Source organism: Myotis lucifugus, unplaced genomic scaffold, assembly GCF_000147115.1.
Source record: "Myotis lucifugus unplaced genomic scaffold, Myoluc2.0 scaffold_98, whole genome shotgun sequence".
NCBI lineage: Eukaryota > Metazoa > Chordata > Mammalia > Chiroptera > Vespertilionidae > Myotis > Myotis lucifugus.
This window is the reverse complement of record NW_005871146.1, coordinates 3,418,707-3,443,381: the sequence shown is the minus strand read 5'-3', so window position 1 is coordinate 3,443,381 and position 24,675 is coordinate 3,418,707. Positions and strand designations below refer to the sequence as shown.

General features: G+C 36.9%; 1 protein-coding gene across 15 annotated transcripts in view; it reads left to right on the top strand.

Moving 5' to 3' along the window:
* The window catches only part of ERC1 (ELKS/RAB6-interacting/CAST family member 1), a 495,769-nt gene that overhangs the window by 149,866 nt on the left and 321,228 nt on the right, over positions 1–24,675 (top strand). For all 15 annotated transcript variants that reach the window (XR_001348910.2, XR_001348908.2, XR_002830082.1 and 12 more), the window contains one exon: positions 9,750–9,917. Coding sequence is in view for 1 of the 15 variants with exons in the window: in XM_023756715.1 (XP_023612483.1) it covers positions 9,750–9,917 (168 nt within the window). In the remaining 14 variants the exon portion in view is untranslated. The remainder of the gene's footprint in view (positions 1–9,749; positions 9,918–24,675) is intronic.

Below are 24,675 nucleotides of genomic sequence, written 5' to 3'. Positions count from 1 at the left end.
ACAGCATGAGGGAATGACTCAGCATAGGAAACTGGGGTGTCTGCCTTCTGAGCTCTAACCCCAGAGTACCCAACTCTGGCTTATGCTTACACAGCTCCAGTCCACTCTGCCGGAGCCCAAGGTAAGCGGATGCACTTGAAATTTTGTGCACTGGCCCTTTAAGAGGATGCCTGCATTTCCAGCTGTCTTTCCCTGGCAAACAGGAACCCTGCTGCTTTTCACAGCCATCACAGCCAGATGTTATGTGGGTGCCTTTCTCAGTTATGGTTCTCTCCTGGGGCCCCCAGGTTGGGGATTAGACCCTGGAGTTCTCATTGGGACCCCCCCCCCCCCCCCCCACACACACAGTTGAGATATCTCTCCAGAACTTCAGTTGCTGTCTTTGGGAGCCTTGCCACCCCTTTAGCACCTCCGCCCTTCCACACCTCCACCCTACCTATCAGACTCTGTGTGGTCTTTACTTTCTGTCTTTGGTTATCAGGGTTCTTTCCAGCTAGTCTTCAGTTGATTATTCAGTGTGGTTTTTTTTTTCCTTTGTATTTTAGTTATAATTCCAGTTTGGTCCTGGGAGTGTGTTTGTGAGCTTCCATTTACCCTGCTGCCATTTTTAGTTTCTCTCTCCCTTTTTCATTTTTTTAAATATATTTTTATCGATCTCAGAGAGGAATGGAGAGGAGAGAGAGAGAGAGAGAGAGAGAGAGAGAGAGAGAGAGAGAGAGAAATAGAGAGAAAGAGAAAGAAAGAAAGAGACATCAGTGATGAGAGAATCATTGTTTGGCTGCCTCCTGCACTCCCTACACAGGGACCAAGTCCGCAACATGTGCATACTCCCTGACTGAGAATCGAACCGTGACCTCCTGGTCTGTACATTGACGCTTAACCACTGAGCCACTTTGGCAGGGCTACAATCTTCAAGTTGTTTTAGAAGTATCTAGAAATAAAGATGAGATGATTAGACCACACCTAAAATATTAAGTTCTGGGTGCAGTGATTTAAGAGACATTGGCACATTTAAGCATGTTTAGACTCAAAGCATCTGATACCATGGCATGATAAGGAACACATGAAGGATAGCTTAGAGAAGAAAAGTTCTTTGGAGTACATGATAGTCTGCATGTATCTAAATGGCTGTTATGTGGAAGAGAATGTGACCTAAGGTGTCATACTTGGGCCAATGGATAAAAGTACAGAAAAACATTTTCTAAAATTTCAAGATAAGAGTTAGCTTTTTTACTATAGCTGTTAAAAAGCAGTGTATGGGCATCCTCTAGAGAAGAGCCATGTACCTGGTTTTCACTGGAGGTGTTAAAATACTAGATGCCTGATTAAAAGGGATATTGTATGAAGAGATTCAAGTTTTAAATGAGAGATTTAATCGGGTAACCTTAAGGGTCCTTCCAGTGTGGAAATTCTCTATGATTCTAAGCGTTTTCACATAGAGAGGGCTTTAAGGCTTAATTGACCTGTTCTGATACCAGAATGAGGAAATATTACTGATGTGTTGGCTTAGAGTGGTCAAGATAGAACTAGGTTGGCTAACTACTTTATTGGATTTGCAGAGAGTAAGAGCATTAACATTTCCACTGGAGATGCTTATTACAGTATATGCTCTTTTTTAAAAAAATTGATTAGAGAGAGAGAGAGAGAGAGAGAGAGAGAGAGAGAGACACATCAATATGAGAGAGAAACATTGTTTGGTTGTTTCCTGTATGTGCTCTGACTTGGGATAGAACCCACAACCAGGGTATGTGCCCTGACTGGGAATCAAACCCTCGATGCTTTGGTGTATGGGATGGTGCTCCAACCAACTGAGCCACACTAGTCAGGGCACAGTATACTCTTCGTGTAGCCAATTTGTGTCTTCTTTGTCTGCTTTACAAAATTTCAAGGGAAAGTGGGTGGAGATGATGTTGACATTGATTTTGTAGATTATAAATTTGCAACTTTATTTATTTTTTTGTAAACAAAGTACAAATAAACTGTGTACTGTGAAATGTCCTTTTTGATATTTCTCTGAGCTCCTCAGCTTTTTGTCAGGTATGAAGCTTCAACAGAGTTCTGTGCAGTCTGTTGAAATAGCGTTTTAAAAAATTTTACTTGTTTCCTTTGGATAAATACCCAGAAGTGGAATTCTGGGTCATATGGTATATCTATTTTTATTTTCTTGAGGAATACCCATACTGTTTCCATAGGGGCTGAACCAGTTTTCTTTTCTACCAGCAGTGCACAAGGGGTCCCTTTTCTCGCATCCTCAACAACAAATGTTATTTGTTGACTTTTAAAAAATAGCCATTCTGACTTCTGTGAGGTGGTATCCCATTGTGGTTTTGATTTACATTTCCTTGTTGATTAGTGATGTTGAACATCTTTTCATATGTCTGTTAGCCAACTGTATGTCTTCTTTGGAGAAATTTTTCCCTGTGTTTATTGCAGCATTATATATACAATAGCCAAGATTTGGAAGCATCGTAGGTGTCCACATATAGATGAATGGATAAAGACATATATATCTCACACAATAGAATATGTGTGAGAGCAATAAAAAGGAATGAATCCTTGCCTTTTGTGACATTACACTAAGTGAAATAAGTCAGGCAGAGAAAGACAAATGCCATATGGTTTCACTTACATGTGAATCTCAAACAAACAAACAAATAAAACAAAATGAAAATAGATTCCTAGAAACATAGACCAAGGGGTTAGTTACCAGATGGGATGGGGGAATGGCTGAAAAGGGGAAAGGGAATATAGACAATTATATTGTGATAACTTTACACGGTGACAGATTTATACTAGAATTAGTGAGGTGATGACATGGTAGGGTATAAAGATGTTGAATCACTATATTGAACACCTGAAATGAATATAACCAATATAAGATTGTATACTAACTATACTTTAAGTAAAAAATAAATTAAAAGGAAAGGTTTACTTGTATATGTTGTCAGCACCATTGCCCAGTGTCCCTTATTTAGCCTCCTTTGTAGCTGGGAACAATGGGAAATGTGGTGGTAGGAAATTATACTTAGTGATCTTGGGCAAGTCACTTTGTTTGGGCTTTGATTTCCTCAGCTTTAAAATTTGGAGTTTGGATTACTTAATTTTTTAAAAATTCTCATCTGAGGGTATGTTTATTGATTTTTAGAGAGAGTGGAGATGCGGGAGAGAGACATTGATGTGAAAGGAAAACATTGATCTATTGCCTCTCATATACACCTTGACCAGGGATCGAACCCACAACCTAGGTATGTGCCTGCAATCTTTTTTTTGTATGGGATTTGAACCCACAACCCCTTTTAGTGTACAGGACAATGCTCCAACCAACTGAGCTACCTGATCAGGTCTAGATTATTTAATTTAAAAAAGTATATATTTTTATTAATTTTTATAGAGAGAGAGGAAGGGAGAGGGGGAGAGAAAGGGCATTGATGTGAGAGTAGAACATAAATTGGCTGCCTCCTGCATGCTCTCTACTGGGGATCGTGCCCGAGACTCAGGCATATTTCCTGACCAGGAATGGAACCAGCAACCTTTTTGGTTCACAGGATGACGCCCAACTAACTGAGCCATACTGGCCAGGGCAGATTATTTAATTTTTAAAAAATGTATGAAATATTGGCAGATACAGGAAGAATTCAGAAGATAAATTAATAGATACCACTTAAATTTAACTTATCTTAATGTTGGTCCACATTAGGTGATCTTTTAAAGGTCTTTTAAAAGTAAAGGTTCTAAAAAATATCTTACTCTAAACTTAATATTCAATAGAATATTTGGTTTAACTAGAAAATTTTGTTAGAATCTCTGACATTTAGAACTGATTGGGCGTGGAATAAAGATTTGGAAGCTGTCGAGGAGATAATGCTTAAAGCCTACCTCCAGAAGAAGTTGGTTTTTCCAGAAGAAGTTGTGTAAAGTAAGATGTGAAGAGGGGGAAATGACAGAGGATCCAGTAAAGAAAACTGAAAAGGTATAGTCAGTGAATTAGGAAGGGAGTGAATCATATTGGTAAAGTCTTAAAGTCATGAGAGAAATTACAGGAAACAAACCATTGTTTCCATGCAATAATTACTACATTTAGAAGATCTGTTTATTGATGTAAAAAAATAAGGTTAAGATGTATTGGTTGAGATCATTAGTGGTTTTATGGTCAGCATTGAGAAGCCAGCACACCAAGGTAGCCACTTTTCTGTTTATGTCTATTGAAAAACTTGTAGAGAGAAACCTCCTGATTTTGTTGAATTTGGCGTAACCTATTTGCCACAGACCTTGATGTTTGTCAAGCTGGGTGGACACTGTTTCTCCAGCTCAGTTGATGTGAATAAACAACGTCTTATTCCTCCTGCCAGGAATGATGTTAGGGTGATGACTGTGTGTCCTGCTAGTCTCTGATGTGCTTTCCTGAGTATGTTTTTTGTGGTTTGCAAAATATGGACCTCACACAAAATATACTATGAATTTTAGTTCACTCCAAACCTAAAAATCAGTTTGGAATTCAGAGCAATTAATCTATAGTAGCTGAGTGTCTTTGTGGTTGTTTTATCTCATACCTCTAGACCAGCACATTTAAATTCTGCATTGCATGAAAAGCAACCAAGGGAAACTTAAAGACTTTTGTTATCTTGAACTTTAGAAAAGACCATTGGAGAATTTAGTGGGAATCATGTAATTCATCTTTGCTTTGCTTTGGATCTTAATTCTTGCTGTGAGATTTTTAGTGCTGACTTCAGACACTCACACTAGAAACTTTTAGTGTAACATTTATTGGATTCACTGGGCTTGACTTATTGTAGATCTGCTATTTGTCAGAAAAACACATTCTTTTCTCACTGCTAAAAATTATTTTCTGTTTTCTTGTCCCCAAGGAAAATTTTAAGCAGATGCCTATCTTGACACATGTAAAGTTTATATTTTATATAGTATTCAAGGGAAGAACTTATTTAGATCTTTTGAATATCTTTCATTAGCTGTTTGTAATTTTCAACAGGTAGATATTATACATGTTTTGTTAGATTTATACCTAAGTACTTAATTTTTTTGGAACGATTGTAAATGGTCACAAATTTTGAAAATTGAAGTTTAATATTGGATCATATTTAATTTTGGCCAGTTCACAAAATATCTACATTTTACTTACTTTGTTTTCTTCCAGTAACAGTTTGCATTCAATATTAGTTTCAGATGTATAGCATAGTGGTTAGACAGTCATACTTTACAGAGTGTTCCCCCTTTATTTCAAGTACTCGCCTGGCACTGTACATAGTTTTTACAATATTATTGACTATGTTCCCTATACTGTAGTTTAACATCCCTGTGAGTATTTTGTGACTATCAATTTGTACTTCTTAATCCCTTCACCTTTTTGACCCAGTTCCCTGAACCCCCTTCCCTCTGGCAACCATTAGTCTGATTTTTGTTAGATAAAATAATAAAACAAACACTAAAATGGTATCATGATGTGTAGAAGTTTTGAATTTTAATATAGTTGTATTTACCAATATTTTTTCTTTAAGATGTATCTCTTTTGTATCTTTTAAAAAAATTCTTGCATGCCTCAATGTCCTAAAAGTATTTTATTTTTTTTATTTTTTCCATCACTTGTTATCCTCCTATATCCTCTTCCATCTCCACCCACTCCCCTTTCCCCTGAAATCATTACTGTGTTGTCCCTGTCCATCAGTTCTTTCTCTTTTTTTCCCCCAGCTCAATCCCTCCACTCTCCCCAACTCCATCCCCCCCCCCCTCAACCAGAGCTGTCTGCCTGATTTCTATCTATTAATCTGCCTCTATTTTGCTTGTTCAGTTTGTTCATTAAATTCCACATATGAGTGAAATCATATGGTACTTGTCTTTCTCTGACTGGCTTATTTCACTCCTATGTTCATTGCAGTGTTATTTACAATAGCCAAGATTTGGAAGCAGCTCAAGTATCCATTAGTAGATGAGTGGATAAAACAGCTATGGTACCTTTACACCATGGAATACTGCTTGGCTGTAAAAAGGACCTGTAGGACATTATGCTAACTAAAAGCATTTTCTTATATTTCCTTTTAGAAGTTTAAAGATTTGATTCTCTTATAAAAACCTTTAATTCACCCAGAATTCATTTCTGTGTATGATATGAGTTAGGGATTTTTGCCCTGCTCTCAATATGGGTAGCCAGCGTTCTAAAAACAATTTATTAAATGCATTATCCTTTTATCAGTGTCACCTCTGTTCTATATATGTGTGGGTCCCTGTGTATGTGTGTGGGTCTGTAGTTGAGTTATGTTGCAGAAGTCTACTGGTTTATTCCTATGCTAATACCAGGCTTTCTAATTTTGCTTTTTAAAAAATTCAAAAATATATTGACATTAAATACACTGCATGTATTTAAAATGTACAGTTTGGTAAGTTTTGACACATACATCTGTAAAACCAAACACTACAATCAAGATGATATTGTCCCAAAAGTTTTCTTATACCTCTTTGTATTCCCTTTCTCCTGTCCCTCCTTGATATTCTTCACTACTCTTCTCTTCTTCCCTCATTCCATGCAACCCTTTATCTCCTTTATCTGCTATTACTGTAATTAGTTTGCATTTTCTAGGATTTTACATAAATGAAATCATATAGTATGTACGCTTTTATCTAGCTCTGAGGGGAGGAGTGTAACACAGACTTACTGGATAAGATCATGGAATTTGGAGACAGACCATTTAATCTTAAATTCCTGCTCTGTGATTTATTTATAGCTGTGAGATTTTGGGCCTGCTATTCTCTCTAAGCCCCAGTTTCTCAGGTGGCCATGGGAGAGTGAAATTTTCCATAGGGAGAATTCGAGGGAAGAAAATACAATGCTTGGGGATAGAATTGTGGGGATTTTTAATATCCTATATAATAAAAGACTAATATGTTAAGTGTCTGGTTGATCGGTTGGCCCTTCAACCAATCAAAGTGTAATATGCTAATGCTATGCTAAGGCCACTCAACTGTTTGCTATGATGTGCACTGGCCACCAGGGGGCAGACAGTCAACCAGTTACTATGACGTGCACTGACCACCAGGGGGCAGATGCTCCGACTGTTAGGTTAGCTTCTTGCTGGGGTCTAGCCGATCAGGACTGAGCGAGACGGGCTGGACATGCCCTGGAGTCCTCCCACAGTCCCTCCCAGGCTGGCCAACCTCCTGTGTCCCTCACCAGCCCCGGTCGTGCACCAGTGGGGTCCCTCGGCCTGGCCTGTGCCCCCTCGCAGTCTGGGACCCCTCAGGGGATGTCGGAGAGCCAGTGCTTAACGTAGTGCTTATCTATATATATATAAACGGCTAATATGCAAAGTGTCCCCTTGGGTGTTCACAACGGGAGACTGGGAGTTCAATCGCTCCCTATGATGTGCGCTGACCACCAGGGGGCGGTGCAGAATGAAGGAAGGCCCCAATCAGCCCTGATCGTTGGCCAGGCCTAGGGACCCTCCCTGTGCACAAATTTTGTGCACCGGGCCTCTAGTACTATATATATGGTTGGCAAGCCTATGCTTGACCATATGCAGGTAGGTTCAGAAGTCAGAGGATAGAATGAAGAAAATGGTTTAATTTAGGAGTAAATATTTGTAAAATAAATATGACTAAAAAAGAAAGGTGATGATGTGAGATTGTTTGAATGGATTGCTCAGGCTGGGAGAAAAACAAGTGAGACCAGAATAGAGATGAATAACAACAACAACAAAAAAATAGGTATGATAGAATAGAGGTTATCTTGTGGACAAAGGGTAGATTTAGTAGGCATAGAAGAAAGAAAAGAATTGTTTTAGAAATAGGATTTTTACAGTATGAAAGTTCTTAGGTGGACCTTCCCAGAATATAATCTGGTTAACTATATATTATTTATTAAAGTAGAATAAAAGAAAATTGGAGGTAAAAGAGTGTTTGTCAGTAGAGCTTGTGAAGGATTATAAGTGGGACATAAAATGATTGCTTCCCCAATTTCTGGCTTGGTGACGTTTAAGTGGTTGGGAGAAATATAGTTTAGCAGAGTGAAAGCTGGTTAATTTACATACTTTCCTTTCCAGCATAGTTTGATATAATTTGTAAGTACATAATGACTTAACTATAGCAGTCTCAAATGAGACTAGTCACCTAGGAAATTATCTTTTAAAAAAAAATTTTAAAAATATATTTTTGTTGATTTCAGAGAGGAAGGGACAGGGAGAGAGAAACAGAAACATCAAGAATGAGAGGGAATCATTGATCAGGTCCCTCCTGCATGCCCTCTATTGGGGATTGAGTTTACAACCCTGGCATGTGCCCTGACCAGAAATCAAACCAGTAAGTAACTCCTGGTTCATAGGTTGATGCTCAACCATCTAGTCACACTGGCCAGGTGGAAATTTTCTGTAATACTGAGCAGTCAGTACCACCATATTCACAGTATTGGTTCTCAGATACCTTATAGTTTAGTTATAATATTAGATCTTTCCTGAGAGTTTTGCTGTACTGTAAATGTAAGTTATTACCCATATTATTTGTTTTTTCTTTGTGGGTTAATCCATACTCAGATACAAAAAATAATATAGGACAAGTTCAAGATTAAAGGTGTTTTATAGAAACATACTTGATATCTTAGATTTGCACTGTCAGTGTGGTAGTCACCAGTCACATGTGTTTATTGATCACTCGAAATATGGCTAGTCCAAACTGAGATGTGATATAAATGTAAATTACAATATGCATTGGACTTTGAAGATTTAGCATGAAACAAAGAATGTAAAATAGCTTGTAAGTTTTTTTATATGGATTACATGTTTGAAATAACATTATAGATATATTAGATTAAATAAAGTATGTTATTAAAATTTACTTTGCCTGTTCCCATTTTCCTTTTTAATGTAGCTGTTAGAAAATTAAAAATTTCATATGGAGCTTTCATATATGACTTATATTCCTGTTCAACAGCACTGTCTTAATAAGAAAGAAATATATCTCCCTTTTTAACTATAATCAAATACATATGAAACTATTTGCTGAATTATAAATCCTTAGTGGAAAAGCAAAAAATAAAAAAATGTAGTGTATGAGTATGCTTAATGAAATTTGCTATGGGTAGATTTAAAAATAAGTACTATCATTAGCTTTCCAGTAATTTTACAATTGTATTTAACAAAAGCTGTTAAACTTCAGGGATAAAGGGAACTGGATACGAGACTTCAGAAGACTGTCTTAGGGTCTGAAAGTAGACTTTTGCTGTGTGTTGTACAGCTTTCTAAGTGCATTATGGGCTTGTCCTAAAAGCATTGTGTCTAATACCTAGATTTTATTATCTGATTCAGCAAGTGGCATGCTTGGTGATGCTTGTGGTGTGTTTCTAATATTAGATTTTCTAAAGCAGTGTAGCATCACTTGGGAACTTAGAAATTAGAAATACTAATTCTTGAACCCCAACCCTACTGAATCAGAAACTCTGATGGCTAGGATTGGTGATCCTGTTTAAACCCTCCAAGTGATTGTAATGCACATAAAGTTTGATAAACATAGTTCTGGATTATGCTACTTTTATAGAAGTAGCAATACTCAACCTCTTTATAACAATTCTCCATTTTGTCTCCTTGATTCAGATCCATTTACCCTGCTATTATCTGATGGTAATTTAACTGATGTAAATTTTATTTTTCTCATGAAAGTGCTCACAAAATTTCAGGATTAATTTCTAAGTGTAATAATTATATTTAGAGTGGTATTTTATTTGATTCTAATGAAAAGTGATACATTCTTAGGTGGATGCTCTCCGATTGCGTTTGGAAGAGAAGGAAACCATGCTGAATAAGAAGACAAAACAAATTCAGGATATGGCTGAGGAGAAAGGAACACAAGCTGGAGAGATACATGACCTCAAGGACATGCTGGATGTGAAGGAGCGGAAGGTTAATGTTCTTCAGAAGAAGGTAAGCTGCAGGTGTTCTGAGTTCATCTGGCATACATCATGTATACATACCACTGAGTTATATCTAAATGGTGTCAAAATTTCTCATTTCCTCTGTTTATATATTTGTGGTTAGTAATTGAAACTGTTGTTGCAATAGGTAAATTGTTAGAACTGCTCTGCATATTCAGTTTTTAAAATTTTTAAGTAAACAGTATTAGTACCGTCAGTAGTAGTTTGCATGCTATTTTTTCTGAAAAGTGCCTTGTAATTTGCCAAAGTGTTTACTTTGACATTCTTCTGTATTGGAACTGTAATGACATGAATTAGTATTTATATGGACTTGGAATGGTTGCAACTTGATCAATATGATTAATACTACTATAATTTTGAATAGAAAACATGCCACTATAACTAACATATAGTGTGGGGAGGGGGTGGGCAGGAGCAAGGGAAAGGGGATCAGTGGGGGAAAAGAAGGACATTTTGTAAAACTTTCACCAATAAACAAATTTAAAAAAACATAGTGTACATGTGTCAAGGAAAGGAAGAATTTATTTTTTTTACCTTAATCATTGTTACTTTCCTATATTGCTTCTTAACTGGTGAATTTGAAACACTTTAGCTTTGCAAAACATGTTATTCAACTTGAGTTTTAGCTTGCTGTCAAGCCCTGTGTTATTCTCACTCTAGACCAGCGGTTCTCAACCTGTGGGTCGAATGACCCTTTCACAGGGGTCACCTAAGACCATTGGAAAACACATACATAATTACATATTGTTTTTGTGATTAATCACTATGCTTTAATTATGTTCAGTTTGTAACAATGAAATTGGGGGTCACCACAACATGAGGAACTGTATTAAAGGGTCGCGGCATTAGGAAGGTTGAGAACCACTGCTCTAGACTGTTGGCTATAACTTTGCTACTGACTTCTAGTATGCCAGTAGATATTTTGTAATAGAAAAAATAATTTTGATCTTTGTTTGGGAAGAGAGTTTTAGAACTATTCTAAAAGTTTGACCTCTGAAATTTGTGTGATTTAATGTATAGATCCACTAATATATTTGAAATATAAATGTACCCAACTTTTAAAATCTAGATAAATATTTCTTTTAAAGCATTCAGAAAGGGATCAAAGGGTGTGCAGACTTTCAGTTATAAAAGAAATAAGTAATGGGGATATAATGTATAGTGTGGTGACTGTAGTTAATAATATTGTATTGCATATTTCAAAATTGCTGAGAGTTGATCTTAAAAGTTTTTATCACAAGAAAAAACATTTCTGTAACTGTGGTAATTCATGTTAACTAGACTTTATGGTGATCATTTCATAGTGAATACAAATATTGAATCATTATATTATACATCTGAAACTAACATTACATGTTAATTATACCTCAATTTTTAAAAAAGCACTAAGAAATGACAATGTAGTTTGAAAAAAATACTTAATTTTAAAATCATGAAAATAATATATGTTCAAGGTAAAAAAAAATTAAGAGTTACAAAAACAAATGAAATGAAAGTCTTTCTCCCCATCATTTGACCTTCTCAGTGCAACTTTTAGAGATGTAACTGTTGTTAACAATTCTTTGTGATCCCTTAATGAAATTGAAATGGGAAATTTGGACTGGAACCGCAGTATTCCCTGGGTAGGATGGCTTCCCAGGCTCTTGTCCAGTGGAGTCAAAGAATGAAACCACGGATGAAAGGTGGTATAGTAAAAGGTGGAAATTTATTTATTTCTCAATAAATTTCTGTAGCACCGGGCTACAGAGTTACATTTCCATATGATAAGGGAGCTGGGTGTAGCAAAGGTACATATTTACAAAATAAAGAAAGGAAGACGGCATAGGAGAACAATAAGGGAGAAGAAGGAGGGAACCTCATGTACTTCACGTGAAACTTGAGCTCTGGAGTTGCTATAGTAACCAAATCAAAGGGGAATAGTGACCAATCAGAGGGGATATCAAGGCACAAAGATCTGCAGCCTTTACAAACCATAGGAAAAAGGGGCTCAGTGGGACTCTTCCCCCTCCCCACGTGGGAGTAGGCAAGGGGGTTAGTGAGGGACGACCAAACGACTGAACAGCAGGCTGCGTGGGGCGACCAGGTCAGTGGGGGGGCTGTGAGGGGTAACCAGCCCGGCAGGGAGGGCAGTTGGGGGCGACCAGGCCAGCAGGGGGGGCAGTTGGGAGCAACCTGGACGGCAGCAGTGGGCAGTTAGGGGCGACCAGGCCAGCAGGGGGGGGTAGTTAGGGGCGATCAGGCAGGCAGGCAGGTAAGCGATTAGGAGCCAGCGGTCCAGGATTGTTAGAGGGATGTCCCCTGAGGGGTCCCAGATTGGAGAGGGTGCAGGCTGGGCTGAGGGGACCCCTCCCCTGTGCACGAATTTAGTTTTTATATGTGGCCAGCCAGTCATTTTTATAACATTTACTAAATACTCTACTTTTTTTTCTTCTGATTTGAAAAGCCTTAAATAAATTATCATATAAACTTGGGTCTATTTCTGGATTCTTTTATACTTTTTTGTATCTTTGAAATAATTAAATGATGGTTAAAATGAAATGGGTGGGGGAAAAAGCTTTGGTACATGTACACAATGGAATACGACTCAGTTGTAAAAAGGGAAGGCAATTTTACCATTTGTAATAACATGGATGGACCTGGAGAGCATTATGCTAAGTGAAATAAGCCAGTCATTTTGAACCTGCCTCTCTGTTTCAGTACCAAACTGTTTCTATTATAATAGCTCCCTAATGCATTTGAATATTTAGTATGGTTGTTCTGCTTTATTGTTTTTTATTGGAGGATGTTCATTTGTTTCTTTTTCCAGATGAACTTTAGTATTATTTTGCCAGATTCCCCTCTTTTAAAAAATAATCTTTTTACTTTTTAAAAATATTTTTATTGATTTTAGAGAGGAAAAGAAAGGGAGAGAGAGATAGAAACATGAATAATGAGAGAGAATCATTGATTGGCAGCCTCCTGCACACCCCCTATTGGGGATCGAGCTTGCAACCTGGGCATGTGCCCTGACCATGAATCTAACCGTGACCTCCTGGTTCATAAGTCAACCACTGAGCCACGACAGCTGGGCAATCTTTTTACTATTTTGATTGGAATGGGATATCTTAGAAGTCAAGTTTAAAAAGTTTTAAAGAGGAGGGAATGATCAACTTTGTCAAATACTGCTGAGTTAAAAAATGAAATTGAGAATTGACCATTGGCTTTAATGAAATGATTGCAGCAGTTCATGGTGTTGGAAAAGTTTATCATTGTGCCTAGTTTTTCTGAAACTCTTTGTTACTTTAAGCAATGCACTTAATTTTCTATGCCTTGATTTAACAAATTTAAAAGTGAAGCTGCATCTATTGACTACTATTTACGAACAATAATTAATTCACTTATAATGCTTCCTTCCATATTTTTATTGGTAAGCTTTATTGTCTTTTGCTATGTTCATAAGACTTCTCAGATTTACATTGTGTTGCTTTCGAAGGGGAAAAAACATTCTTTTCTATAACTGTAACTCATACTGTTCAGCCTTCATTTCTTTAAGTGAATTTAATGTTTTTACCACTAGTCTTGTAACATCACAGATCAGCTATTCCCAAGGTTTAAATGTTTATGTAGTAATTTTTGGTTGCCCAAGAATTCCTTTGAATACTTTTTCAGGAAAGGTCATGAGCACTATAGTTCCCAAGTTCTTGCTTGTTGACCGTGTGTTTATACTGTCTTTTTATATTTTATAAATTAATTTATTTTAGAGATACAATAAAGTATAAAGAATAATATATTAAGTAATTTTATTTTTAAATTGAATTTATTGGGGTGACACTGGTTAACAAAATTATACAGGTTTCAGGTGTGCAATTTTACAGCATATCATCTGTACACTGTATTGTGTGTTCACTACCCCAAGTCAGGTCTCCGTCACCATTTATCCGTCCTATGCAATTCTCCCTTCCTCCACACACCCTCTTCCTGGCAATCACCACACTGTTGTTTATGTCCAGGAGTTCTTTTTCTTTTTTGCTTAATTCCTCCACCTTCCCAACAGGTGTCAGCCTGCTCTCTATCTATGAGTCTGTCTGTATTTTGCTTGTTAGTTCATTTTGTTCATTAAATTCCACATATGAGTGAAATCACATGGTACTTGCCTTTCTCTGATTGGCTTATTTCACTTGGCATAATGCCCTCCAGGTCCATCCATATTATTGCAAAGGATAAAATTTCCTTCCCTTTTTACAGCTGAGTAGTATTCCATAGTGTAAATGTACCACAGCTTCCCCCCCATTCATTTTATTTTATCCACTAATTTAATTATTTCAGAGATATAAAAAATATAAAGAATAATATAAGTAATTTTAATTACTCAAGAAATAAAATTTCATATGTAGTTGAAGTTTCTTGGTATATCTTTTCTTGATAGTATTCCCTTCTATTCTGTTCCAGAGATAAACACTTGTTTTTTCTTAGATCAGGAAGAGGTATATTTTTATACTTTTACAAGATATATATGTATTAATAAGATATAAAAGAGGAAATACACATGACACATAAATATGAGAAGTAATTTACCCTCACTGTAATCAGGAGAATGTAAAATAAGACCAGATTAAGAAACCATTTTATACCTGTAATTTTATGCTATGTTGGCAAAAGTAAGAAATCTGACAATATTAAGTGCTGGTAAATATGGCAACCAGATTTCTCCCGCAATGCTGTTGGTTTTTTAAATTGGTACAACTACTTTGGAGAGCACTTATCTTATTAAATTAAAAATAAGTATACCTAGATCAGACTGGCAGGATGGGGGGACTGAGGGTGGGCTGAAGAGTGTTAGTGTGTGTGGGGGGGGTAAATGAGACATATGTAATACTTTCAACAATAAAGAATTATTTTTTTAAATGCAGTTAAAAATTAAAAAATAAAATGTTGCTGTTTTATTTTTCATAAGGATTAATTGCAGTGTTTTCTAAATGTTATTATTTTTTTAAGTCAGTGTTAAAGAGGATAAGAGAAGGCCAATTTGGGCCCCAATTAAATTTTAAGTTGGAAACTTAATATACTTAGGCATTATAATTTTCCCTTTTACCTATAATTTTAATAGAACTCAGTTTATTGAAAATCTGTTGTCTGTGGAGAATATGTATAGCTAAATTCTTGAAATACCATTTTATTGAAAAGAAAATAATACATAGTGAATGAAGTATAATGAGTGATGATATTTCTACTGGGGAATATATTCTATGTGGATTTATGTTGCTTCATATAACTATCTTCCTCTCCCTTTTTCTTTTAAAAAAATATATTTTATTGATTTTTTACAGAGAGGAAGGGAGAGGGATAGAGAGTTAGAAACATTGATGAGAGAGAAACATCGATCAGCTGCCTCCTGTACACCCCCTACTGGGGATGTGCCTGCAACCAAGGTACATGCCCTTGACTGGAATAGAACCTGGGACCCTTCTGTCCTCAGGCTGACGCTCTATCCACTGAGCCAAACCGGTTAGGGCTACTCTCCCTTTTTCAAGTGAACCCTAAGGAGTTAAAGAGTTGGAACTTTCAGAATCTAATTTAACTTCCAGCTTGTTAATAGTAACTCTTTTTAAATGAAGCTAAACTTATATAAGTGACATTTTATAATGACTGAAAAATTATTCTTGACAAAAGGGAAGGATCTTAGTTTACCTTGTTATAAATTATCTTTTATTTATTTATTTAAAAATATTAAATTTATTGGGGTGACATCTATATATATATAAAAGGCTAATATGCTAAGTGTCCGTCTGGGTAATGACATCATGTAGTGACACCTGGCTTCCTCTCCCTAGCTTCTAGCCTCCTTGGAGTTTCTTCAACCCAGGAACAGGACTTGCTTTATAGCCAGGTGGAAACATTTCACACTGTAACCAAATGTCTGTGAAGCGTTTTCCCGTGCCTCATCTCATTTGATCCTTACAGAAGTCCTGGAGTAGGTAGATAAGAGACTTGGTGGAATCCTATTTTCTTTTCATTAGCTGGAAAACATAGATTTAGAAAGCTTAGAAACTTGACCTGACTGAAAAGAAGAAATGGTGGAACTTGAAAATGACTTTAGGTTTTCTCACTGTGCAGAATATAGTCAAACACTGCGGCAAGTAAATATTTTACCCTTTGTTCTCCCTATGATCTACAGTAATAATCTGCTTCATGTTGATATTTACTGCTGTGTTGCTGACAATTACCTGAAAGAGAAGTTGGGGTGCTTCACTGGGCTGGAAAAAGTTTAGCTAAAACAGAAAGCTTAGTTTATTCTTTATTTATAAAAGGCTAAGTTGACTCGCACATGCATGATACACATAAAGCTCTCGCTGGCGCCAATCGCATGTGTGTATTTCCATCTGTCATTGTCGATTGTGAATTTGGTTGACACTTCTATTATAGAGAAAGGGCGAATAGCGATATTAAAATATTTCTTCTAATTAATTTTCTTTCAATGTGCACGAATTCATGCACTGGGCCACTAGTTGGTTAATAAGCTTATAAATTTCAGGTGTATAATTTTATTTTGCTCACTTATTTGTGGGTCAGGAATTCAAGAAGGCTCTCTTGGGTAGTTGTCCCTGATTCCTTTGGTGACAGATGTGTCTGTGGTTCAATAATCCACTACTAAGATGGCTTCTTCCATTGCACACATTCTGCATAGGTACTACTGGTTTATGGCTGTATGGCTACATGGAACAGTTTGCCTCTGGGCTTTTGCATATCATGATGAGATTAGTCACACTTCTGATATGGCACCTGACTTCCAGTTAAGGGTTATGCCTGGCTTAGAAGTGGCATAGGATTCCTATTTCTTTATATTCTGTTGGTCATAATAGTCACAGGACTTCACTCGACTCAGAGGGATCAAGAAATAGATTCCACTTCTTCATGGAGGAGTGTGTCAGTGCCACATTGCAGAAGAGCGTGTCATGTGGGAGATGTGCCCATTTTTGGACAGTATCTGCTTCCATTGAATAAAATATTGGATAAAGGATTGAGAATATGAGGATGAGATTTTTTCTTTTGTGGTATGGCAATAAGGCTCTTATTCTTTTTTCTTATATTAATTGTCTTCTAATGTTGTAGCGTTATTAGAATGAAGAGTAATTTTTTTATTTCTATGTTTAACTCAGTGTTTTAATGTATTATTCATAGGGCTTTTATATCATTCATTACTCCCAACAGAACTCACCTTAAACCAGAAGGAATTATAAATAGTTTAAAATTGCTTTACCTGATTTATAAATTATCACAAGTTATGAACATAATTCATAGGGAAAGGGTAAAGTGGAATAAGGTTATGGAAAGGACAGACTGACAGCAAAAGGTGAATTCATGCTACATATTTATTTTGGAGATTCACCTTAGATGAGAAGCACAACTGTGTAGATGAAAACTTTTGCATATTAGTGATGTAACATGGAAAAGACTGCCATCTAGAAGATAACCAGATTGAATATGTGCACCGATGATACATTGAGTGCAAAAGAATTTTTAAGTCTGTTAAAAACAGACAAACTTGGCTAAATTGGTTTATGTTATTTGGGTAATAAAGCAGGATACATCTCAAGCTTAAGCAGTTTCACACTTCATTGCTATTGTGGAACTTTGACTTTTAAGCTAATGCTAATGAGTTAATTAGATGGATATTTTCTTTTTTTTCCTAATTGAGATGTAATTCACATACCATAAAATTTACTCTTTTAAACTGTGTAATTTAGTCATTTTTTTGTATAGTTATGAGGTTGTTCGACCATCACCACTATGCATTTTCAGAACATTTTCATGATCCCTAAAAGAAACCCATACCTGTTAGCAGTAATCAACCCTTTATCCTCTGGCAACTACTAACCTACTTTTTGTCTCTATAGATTTTCTTATTATATAAATGTAATCATACAATATGTATTTTTTGTGTCTGGCTTCTTTAAGGTAATGTTTTCAGGATTCATTCATGTTGTAGCAAGTATCAGTATTTTATTCCTTTTTATGGCTGATTATTCCATTGTAAGGAATATACCAAATTTTGTTTATTCATCAGTGCATAGAAATTTGGGTTGTTTCCACTTTTTAGATATTATGAATAATGGTTCTATGAATGTTCAAGCACAGGGTTTTGTATGAATATATCTTTTCGTTTCTCTTGGATATATATCTAGGAATGGAATTGATGTTAATTCATGTTTAACTTTATAAGGAACTGCCAAACTTTCTAAAGCAGCTACATAATTTTACATTCTTGCCAATGCTTGTTATTATTTTTTTTTAAATAGCCATTCTGATGGGTATATATTGGTATCTTATTGTGGTTTTTTTAAATCCTCACCTGAGGATATTTTTTCCACTGATTTTCAGACAGAGTGGAAGTAATGGAAGCGGGGTGGAGAGAGAAAGAAAAATATTGATGTGAGAAAGACACCTGGATTGGTTGCCTCCTGCACGCACCCCAATTGGGGTTGGGGATCGACCCTGCAACTGAAGTACATACCCTTGACCGGGAATCGAACCCATGACCCTTTGGTTGGTGAGCCAATGCTCTAACCACTGAATCAAATTAGCCAGGGCTCTTATTGTGGTTTTAATTTTCATTTCCATAGTGACTAACGATGTTGAACATCTTTTCATGTGCTGTTGACCATTTGTATATCTTCTTTGGAGAAATGCCTTTTCAAATCGTTTCCCATTTTCAAATGGAGTTATTTGTCTTTTTATTGTTGACTTCTAGAAAGTCTTTATATATTCTGCAGGCTCCAACATATCAGATATGTGATTTTCAAATATTCTCCCATTTTGTGGGTTATCTTTTCATTTCCTTGATATCTTTTTATGCACGCAAGTTTTACATTTTGATGAATCTAATTTATCTTGTTTTTTCTTTGTTGCTTATGCTTTTGGTGTTATATCTAAGAAAATATTGTCTAATTTAAGGTCATGAAGATTTTGTCCTACATTTTCATCTATGAGTTTTATAGTTTTAGCTTTTACATTGAGGTCTTTGATCCATTCCAATTTAATTTTTGTATATAGAGTAGCGTAGGAATCCAACTTCATTATTTTGCATGTGGATATTCAGTTGTCCCATCAGCATTTGTTGAAAAGACTCTTCTTTCCCCCATTGAGTTGTCTTGGGACATTTGCTGAAAATCAGTTGGCCATAGACATATTAATTTCTGAACTCTAGATTCTATTCTATTGATAAATATATCTATCCATGTGCCATCCCACACTGTCTTGATTACTGTAGCTTTGTAGTAGGTATTGATAATGGGAGCTGTGAATCCTTTACCTTTGTTTCTTTTCAAGATTGTTTTGGCTTTTGGGGGGTCCCTTGTAATTCCATATGAATTTTGAGATCACTGTGTCCATTTCTGTAAAAAAGGCTTTAGAATTTTGTTAGGGGTATTGAATTGAATCTGCTTATCAGTTTGGGGAATATTGCCATCTTAACAATATCAAGTCTTTCAGTTGTCACAGGATGTCTTTAAACTTATGTTGTCTTTAATTTCTGTTATTGATGTTTCGTAGTTCTAAGTGTACAAGTCTTGCACTTCTTTAAATTTATTTTTAAGTATTTTATTCTTTGTGATGCTATTGTAAGTGGAATTATTTTCATTCCATTATCAGGTTAATCATTTTTATATACAGCTATACAACTGGTTTTTAAATATTGCTCTCTTATGTTTTGCAACTTTGTTAAACTTGTTTATTAACTCTAATAGTGTTGTAGTGAATTATTTAATATTTTCTATATATAAGGTTATGCTATCTGTCAATAGAGATTGTTGTACTTCTTCCTTTCCAATATATATTTTTTCTTACCTAATTGCCCTTCCCTGATTGTCTAGTGCAATGATACTGGTAAATAGAAGTGGTGAGAGCAGACATCCTTATCTTGTTCTTTATTTTAGGGGAAAGACTTTTCATTTTTCATCAGCACTATGTTAACTATGGATTTTTCATAGATGCCTTTTATCAGGTTTAGGACATTCTCTTCTACTCCTAGTTTATTGAGTCTTTTTATCATGAAAAGTTGTTGGATTTTATCAAATGCATTTTTCTGTATTTATTGAGATGAGCATGTGGTTTTAGTATGGTACATACATTATATTGATTGAACCAACCTTGCCTCCCTGGGATAAGGATGGTTGTGTTTTTAAATAGCCTTGTAGTTTTCACCTGGGGAAACTTGTTTTATCAACATTATCATGGAAGCAATAGGATTGAACCTGACAGAACATATCCTTTGGAGTTCTAGGGCATAATATAAATAAGAACTATTCAAAGGCTTATATTGTAATGCTTTGAGCAATGTAGAAGTCATTTTGACTTTTATTAAAACACTAGAGGGCCGATGCACAAAATCTGTGCAAGAGTAGGCCTTCCTTCCCCCAGCTGCCGGCACCAGCTTCCCTCTGGCACCCGGGACCCAGGTTTCCTTCCTGCTGCCAGCAGGCACCTGGGACCTGGGCTTCCCTCGCAGCCCCGGCTTCGTCCAGAAAGTCATCTGGAAGGACGTCTGGCCTAATTAGCATATTACGCTTTTACTATTGTAGATTTCTTTGGACTTTTAGTAACTTAGTGAATAATTTGAGGATTTGTTTATCTTTATCATTTTCTATTGATAGTATGCCATATTAATATTCTCAGAGTCTGGCAAGCTTTATTTCAGAATGTCCTGACTTCTGTTTTTACTGACCACACATTTTAAACTTGAGAACTGGTAATTAACAAGTTAATATAGAACACTCAGATTTCTATTGTGACAAATGTTGTTCTTTGTGATATCTCAGGAGACATTGTAGCAGGAACTTGTCAGAGTAATAAATACCTAGATATGTATCTAGAAAGGGACAAAGGATTTGAAAAAAAAGAATGTTTGATTAAAATTTTGATACACAGTCAATATTTTCTTATGCTTAAAATTGCTTATAATTTGACATGAATTAACTTGCATTGCATTGCTTTCTTACCTGTGGGAATAGCTATTTGGATAGATGCCCAGGTACCTGTCAACTTTAGATGAGAAGTTGAAATAACCACCTGAAGAAGTTGTTAAATCAAACTTGGATGAAGTAGCTTTTTGTGCTTTTCCTTCTGTCTGTCACACCAGTAGGTGCTTCCTAACTAGAAGAAAATAGCTTCAAGTATCAGACATGTATTTTGTCCTTTATCTGTTTTATCTTTTTGTAATTGTCAGACCTCCTTACTTTTTTCTCCTAACACCTTTTTCCCTAGAGGAGTTTTCCAAATTAGAAATCCAAATTTCTGAGGAAAATTTTATTAAATTCTTAAGATTCCCTCAAATACCGTTGATTTAATCCTCATGTTTTTGAATTATACAGGTTTTATAATATTCTATCCAGATAATATATAATTTAGCTAGCCTTCTATTATTATTTGATTTTTTCAACTTTTTTATTGTTAATAAATAATACAAGGGATAGTGGCTGTTTTTTCCTTTCTTTAAGTCTAGTGTGTTTGCTTTAGTTATTTAAAAATATTGATTCTTTCATCACTTAAATGTAGTAAACTAATTGATGTAAGACTTCTATCTAGATAGCCATTGTTACTGTACAACTCAAGGGATACCATTCATATAGATAATGTGCATTGAGGTCTTAAGTGCTGTCTCACCATTGCTATTGTCTCAGAAAGATTGCCATTGTTCATTTATGGATCCGGTTTTTTGGGTTTTTTTTTTGAGCAATTGTAGTACAGGAAGGTCGGTCAAGGTTTTACATATGCCTGCCAGATATAAAAAGAAGTACTTGAGCCATTTCTATAATTGTCTACTAAGCAGAGTTTGACTGGCAGTCACTTTTGGTCTCACTAGCTTTTGCTTCATATTATCCAGTATCCTATATAATAAAAGCCTAATATGCAAATTGTCCCCTCAGGTGGTCGTTCGACTGGGAGTTCGACCAGGAGACTGGGAGTTCGACCGCTCGCTATGATGTGCTCTGACCACCAGAGGGCGGTGTGGAACATAGTGGGCGTTGGCTATCTGTGGGCGGGGGTGATGGGGATGGAGTTGCAGTGAGAATGCAGGGTGTCTGCTGAGCTTGCTCTCACTCCCCCTGCTACCCTCCCTGGGGCGCCAGGGCTCGTGTGCCCAGGAAGCCCCTGGGCTTAAGTGCCAGGCACCCGTGAGGAGCCTGCCCCACACCCGCGTGGCCTCTTCAGGGTGAGCAGGGCTGCAGCTGCCAGGACTGCAGTGGCCAGTCGGGCTCTCTGTGGGTTTGCGCAGGAGCTGGTCTGCAAGGCCAGCCCGGGAGAGAGCACGCTGCCCGCCCGGCTTCCGTGTGGCACCGCTGGGTGGCTCAGAGGCCCACACTGTGCCCCAGCCCACGGCGTCCAGCTGCACTCACTGTATCTCTGTGTGGGGACTCGGGCGCTGTGACTCAGGTGGAGGGGGGGTGCACAAGGGCCCAGGGGCCCAGGTGCTGCCCAGGGCTCAGAGGTCAGCTAGAATCTGCCCTTCCACGCCAGACACTGGTGCTTCGATTGCTGGCCAAGCCTAGGAACCGCTCCCGTGCATGAGTTTCGTGCACCGGGCCTCTAGTTTTAATATAAGAGGTGCCTAGATCCATTATCTGTCCCATGAGCAAGCCTTGTTAAGGAACTTACTTTCCCTCTAGCAATTAATAAAATCTGCTGGAGCAGTTCACTATGAATGTATTTTCCTAAATACCTGCATTTCCTGTAGAGTTCAATTTGAACAGTTTTTAAAATAAAATATAGTAGTACTCTGATGAAGTTTATTTTTATTTTTATTTATCTTTATTATTACTTTTTTGTTGTTATTAACCCTCACCTGAGAATATTTTTTCCGTTGATTTTTAGAGGAGTGGAATTTTTAGAGGAGTGGAAGGGAGGGAGGAAAGAGAGAAGAGAGAGAGAGAGAAAGAAAAATCAATGTGAGAGATATACATTGATCGGTTGCTTCCCACATGCACCCTGACCGAGGATCGAACCTGAAACCAGGAATCGAACCCACGACGTTCCAGTGCACGGGAGGATGCTCCAACCAACTAAGCCACTCTGGCCAGGGCACAGAGTTTTTCTTGTACTAGAGGCCCAATGCATGAAATTCCTGCAAGAGTAGGCCTTCCTTCCCCTGGCTGCCGGCACCAGCATCTCTCTGGCACTTGGGACCCGGGCTTCCCTCCGGCTGCCGGCAGGGACCCGGGCTTCTTTCTGGCCGCCGGCAGGCACCTGGGACCTGGGCTTCCCTTGCAGCCCGGGCTTCATCTGAAAGGTTGTCCAGAAGGACGTCCGGTCTGATTAGCATATTATGCATTTATTATTATAGATTTTTATTTATTAATTGCATTATTTTCCATATGAACAACTGTAAACTTACTTTTGCCCCACCCTGTAAATAGTCTGGGCAAAACCTGCTCATTTAAAAAAATTATAATTGTGCCTTATTCTTACATTTCCCCAGAGTATAGAGTGGTAGACAAACAATTGCTTAGACAGTAGGGGACTTAGGGAATTTTTCCTTTTTAGATTCTACTAATTCCTGTAGATCTCTCTGTGCCAGCTGATTAGTTTATCCACACTGATACTGAAAGGTATTATTAACCAAGACAACAAAAGGTCAGAGTCTTGGGGAATAACTTGCTTCACACAATAAATTTGATGCTGATGGCTGCTTAGAACAACTGTGGAGGCATCGTCAAAAAATTCTTTCCCTCAAATGATGTTTAAAGTAGCCAGGTGATTGTAAGAAGTGTTTTGAGATTTCTTGTCCTTAGAACTGTACCCTCAAGGAAGTCTCTTCTATCTTCAGTGATTAGGGCCTCAAAGGCAGAGGAATCAGTTTCACTTCACTATGAGGAATAAATCACTCACATAAAACATGGTAGTTTTTGACAGCAGGCATTGCTGATAAAAACCAAACCCAAAGATGTCAAGAAATCTGTGCCAGTGTGGAATTGGTATGCAGATTTGATTAATTCACATGTAGCATGCATTTGCCATTAGTGTTCCTCTGGTTCTATTTGTTTTTCTCTTTATTTGTAAAATAAAAATTGTATGAGGAAAAGAAAACCTCAAGTACAATAATTATATTATTTCTACTTTCTTTTCAATCCATTTAACTGAACTATATTATGACTAGAGAGGTCATTTTAAGATAAATGTCTTTTTTCTCTAAATGATTATTTAAAAAATATGTCCTCCTTGAATTCATCTTCTCTCTCTAAATGGTTATTTTGAAAATATGTCCTTCTTGAATTCTTTTTTTTGTAAATATTTTTTATTGATTTCAGAGAGAGGAAGGGAGAGGGAGAGAGAGATAGACACATCAATGATGAGAGAGAATCATTGATCGGCTGCCTCCAGCACATCCCCTACTGGGGATCGAGCTTGCAACCTGTGCATGTGCCCTGACTGGGAATCAAACTATGACCTTCTGGATCATGGGTCAGTAATCAGCCACTGAGCCACATTGGCCGGGCTCTTTCTTGAAGTCTTTATTGTTAATTCTTCTCTATGATAATAAAATGTATGTATAAACCCGGTTGATCCTCCCCCTCATTTATCATCATGGACACAGATATATAGAATAAACACCAATTCCTTCAATCTCTACAAAACTTTACTCATGTAGAAGTTAAATACATGCTAATAGGTACTTAGTGGATTATTTTTTCTGTATCAGATACATAAAGAAGAAAAAAGCCTATAGAATGGTAAAATATATCATTTTATGCAATAATTATTTTATTAATTTTCAA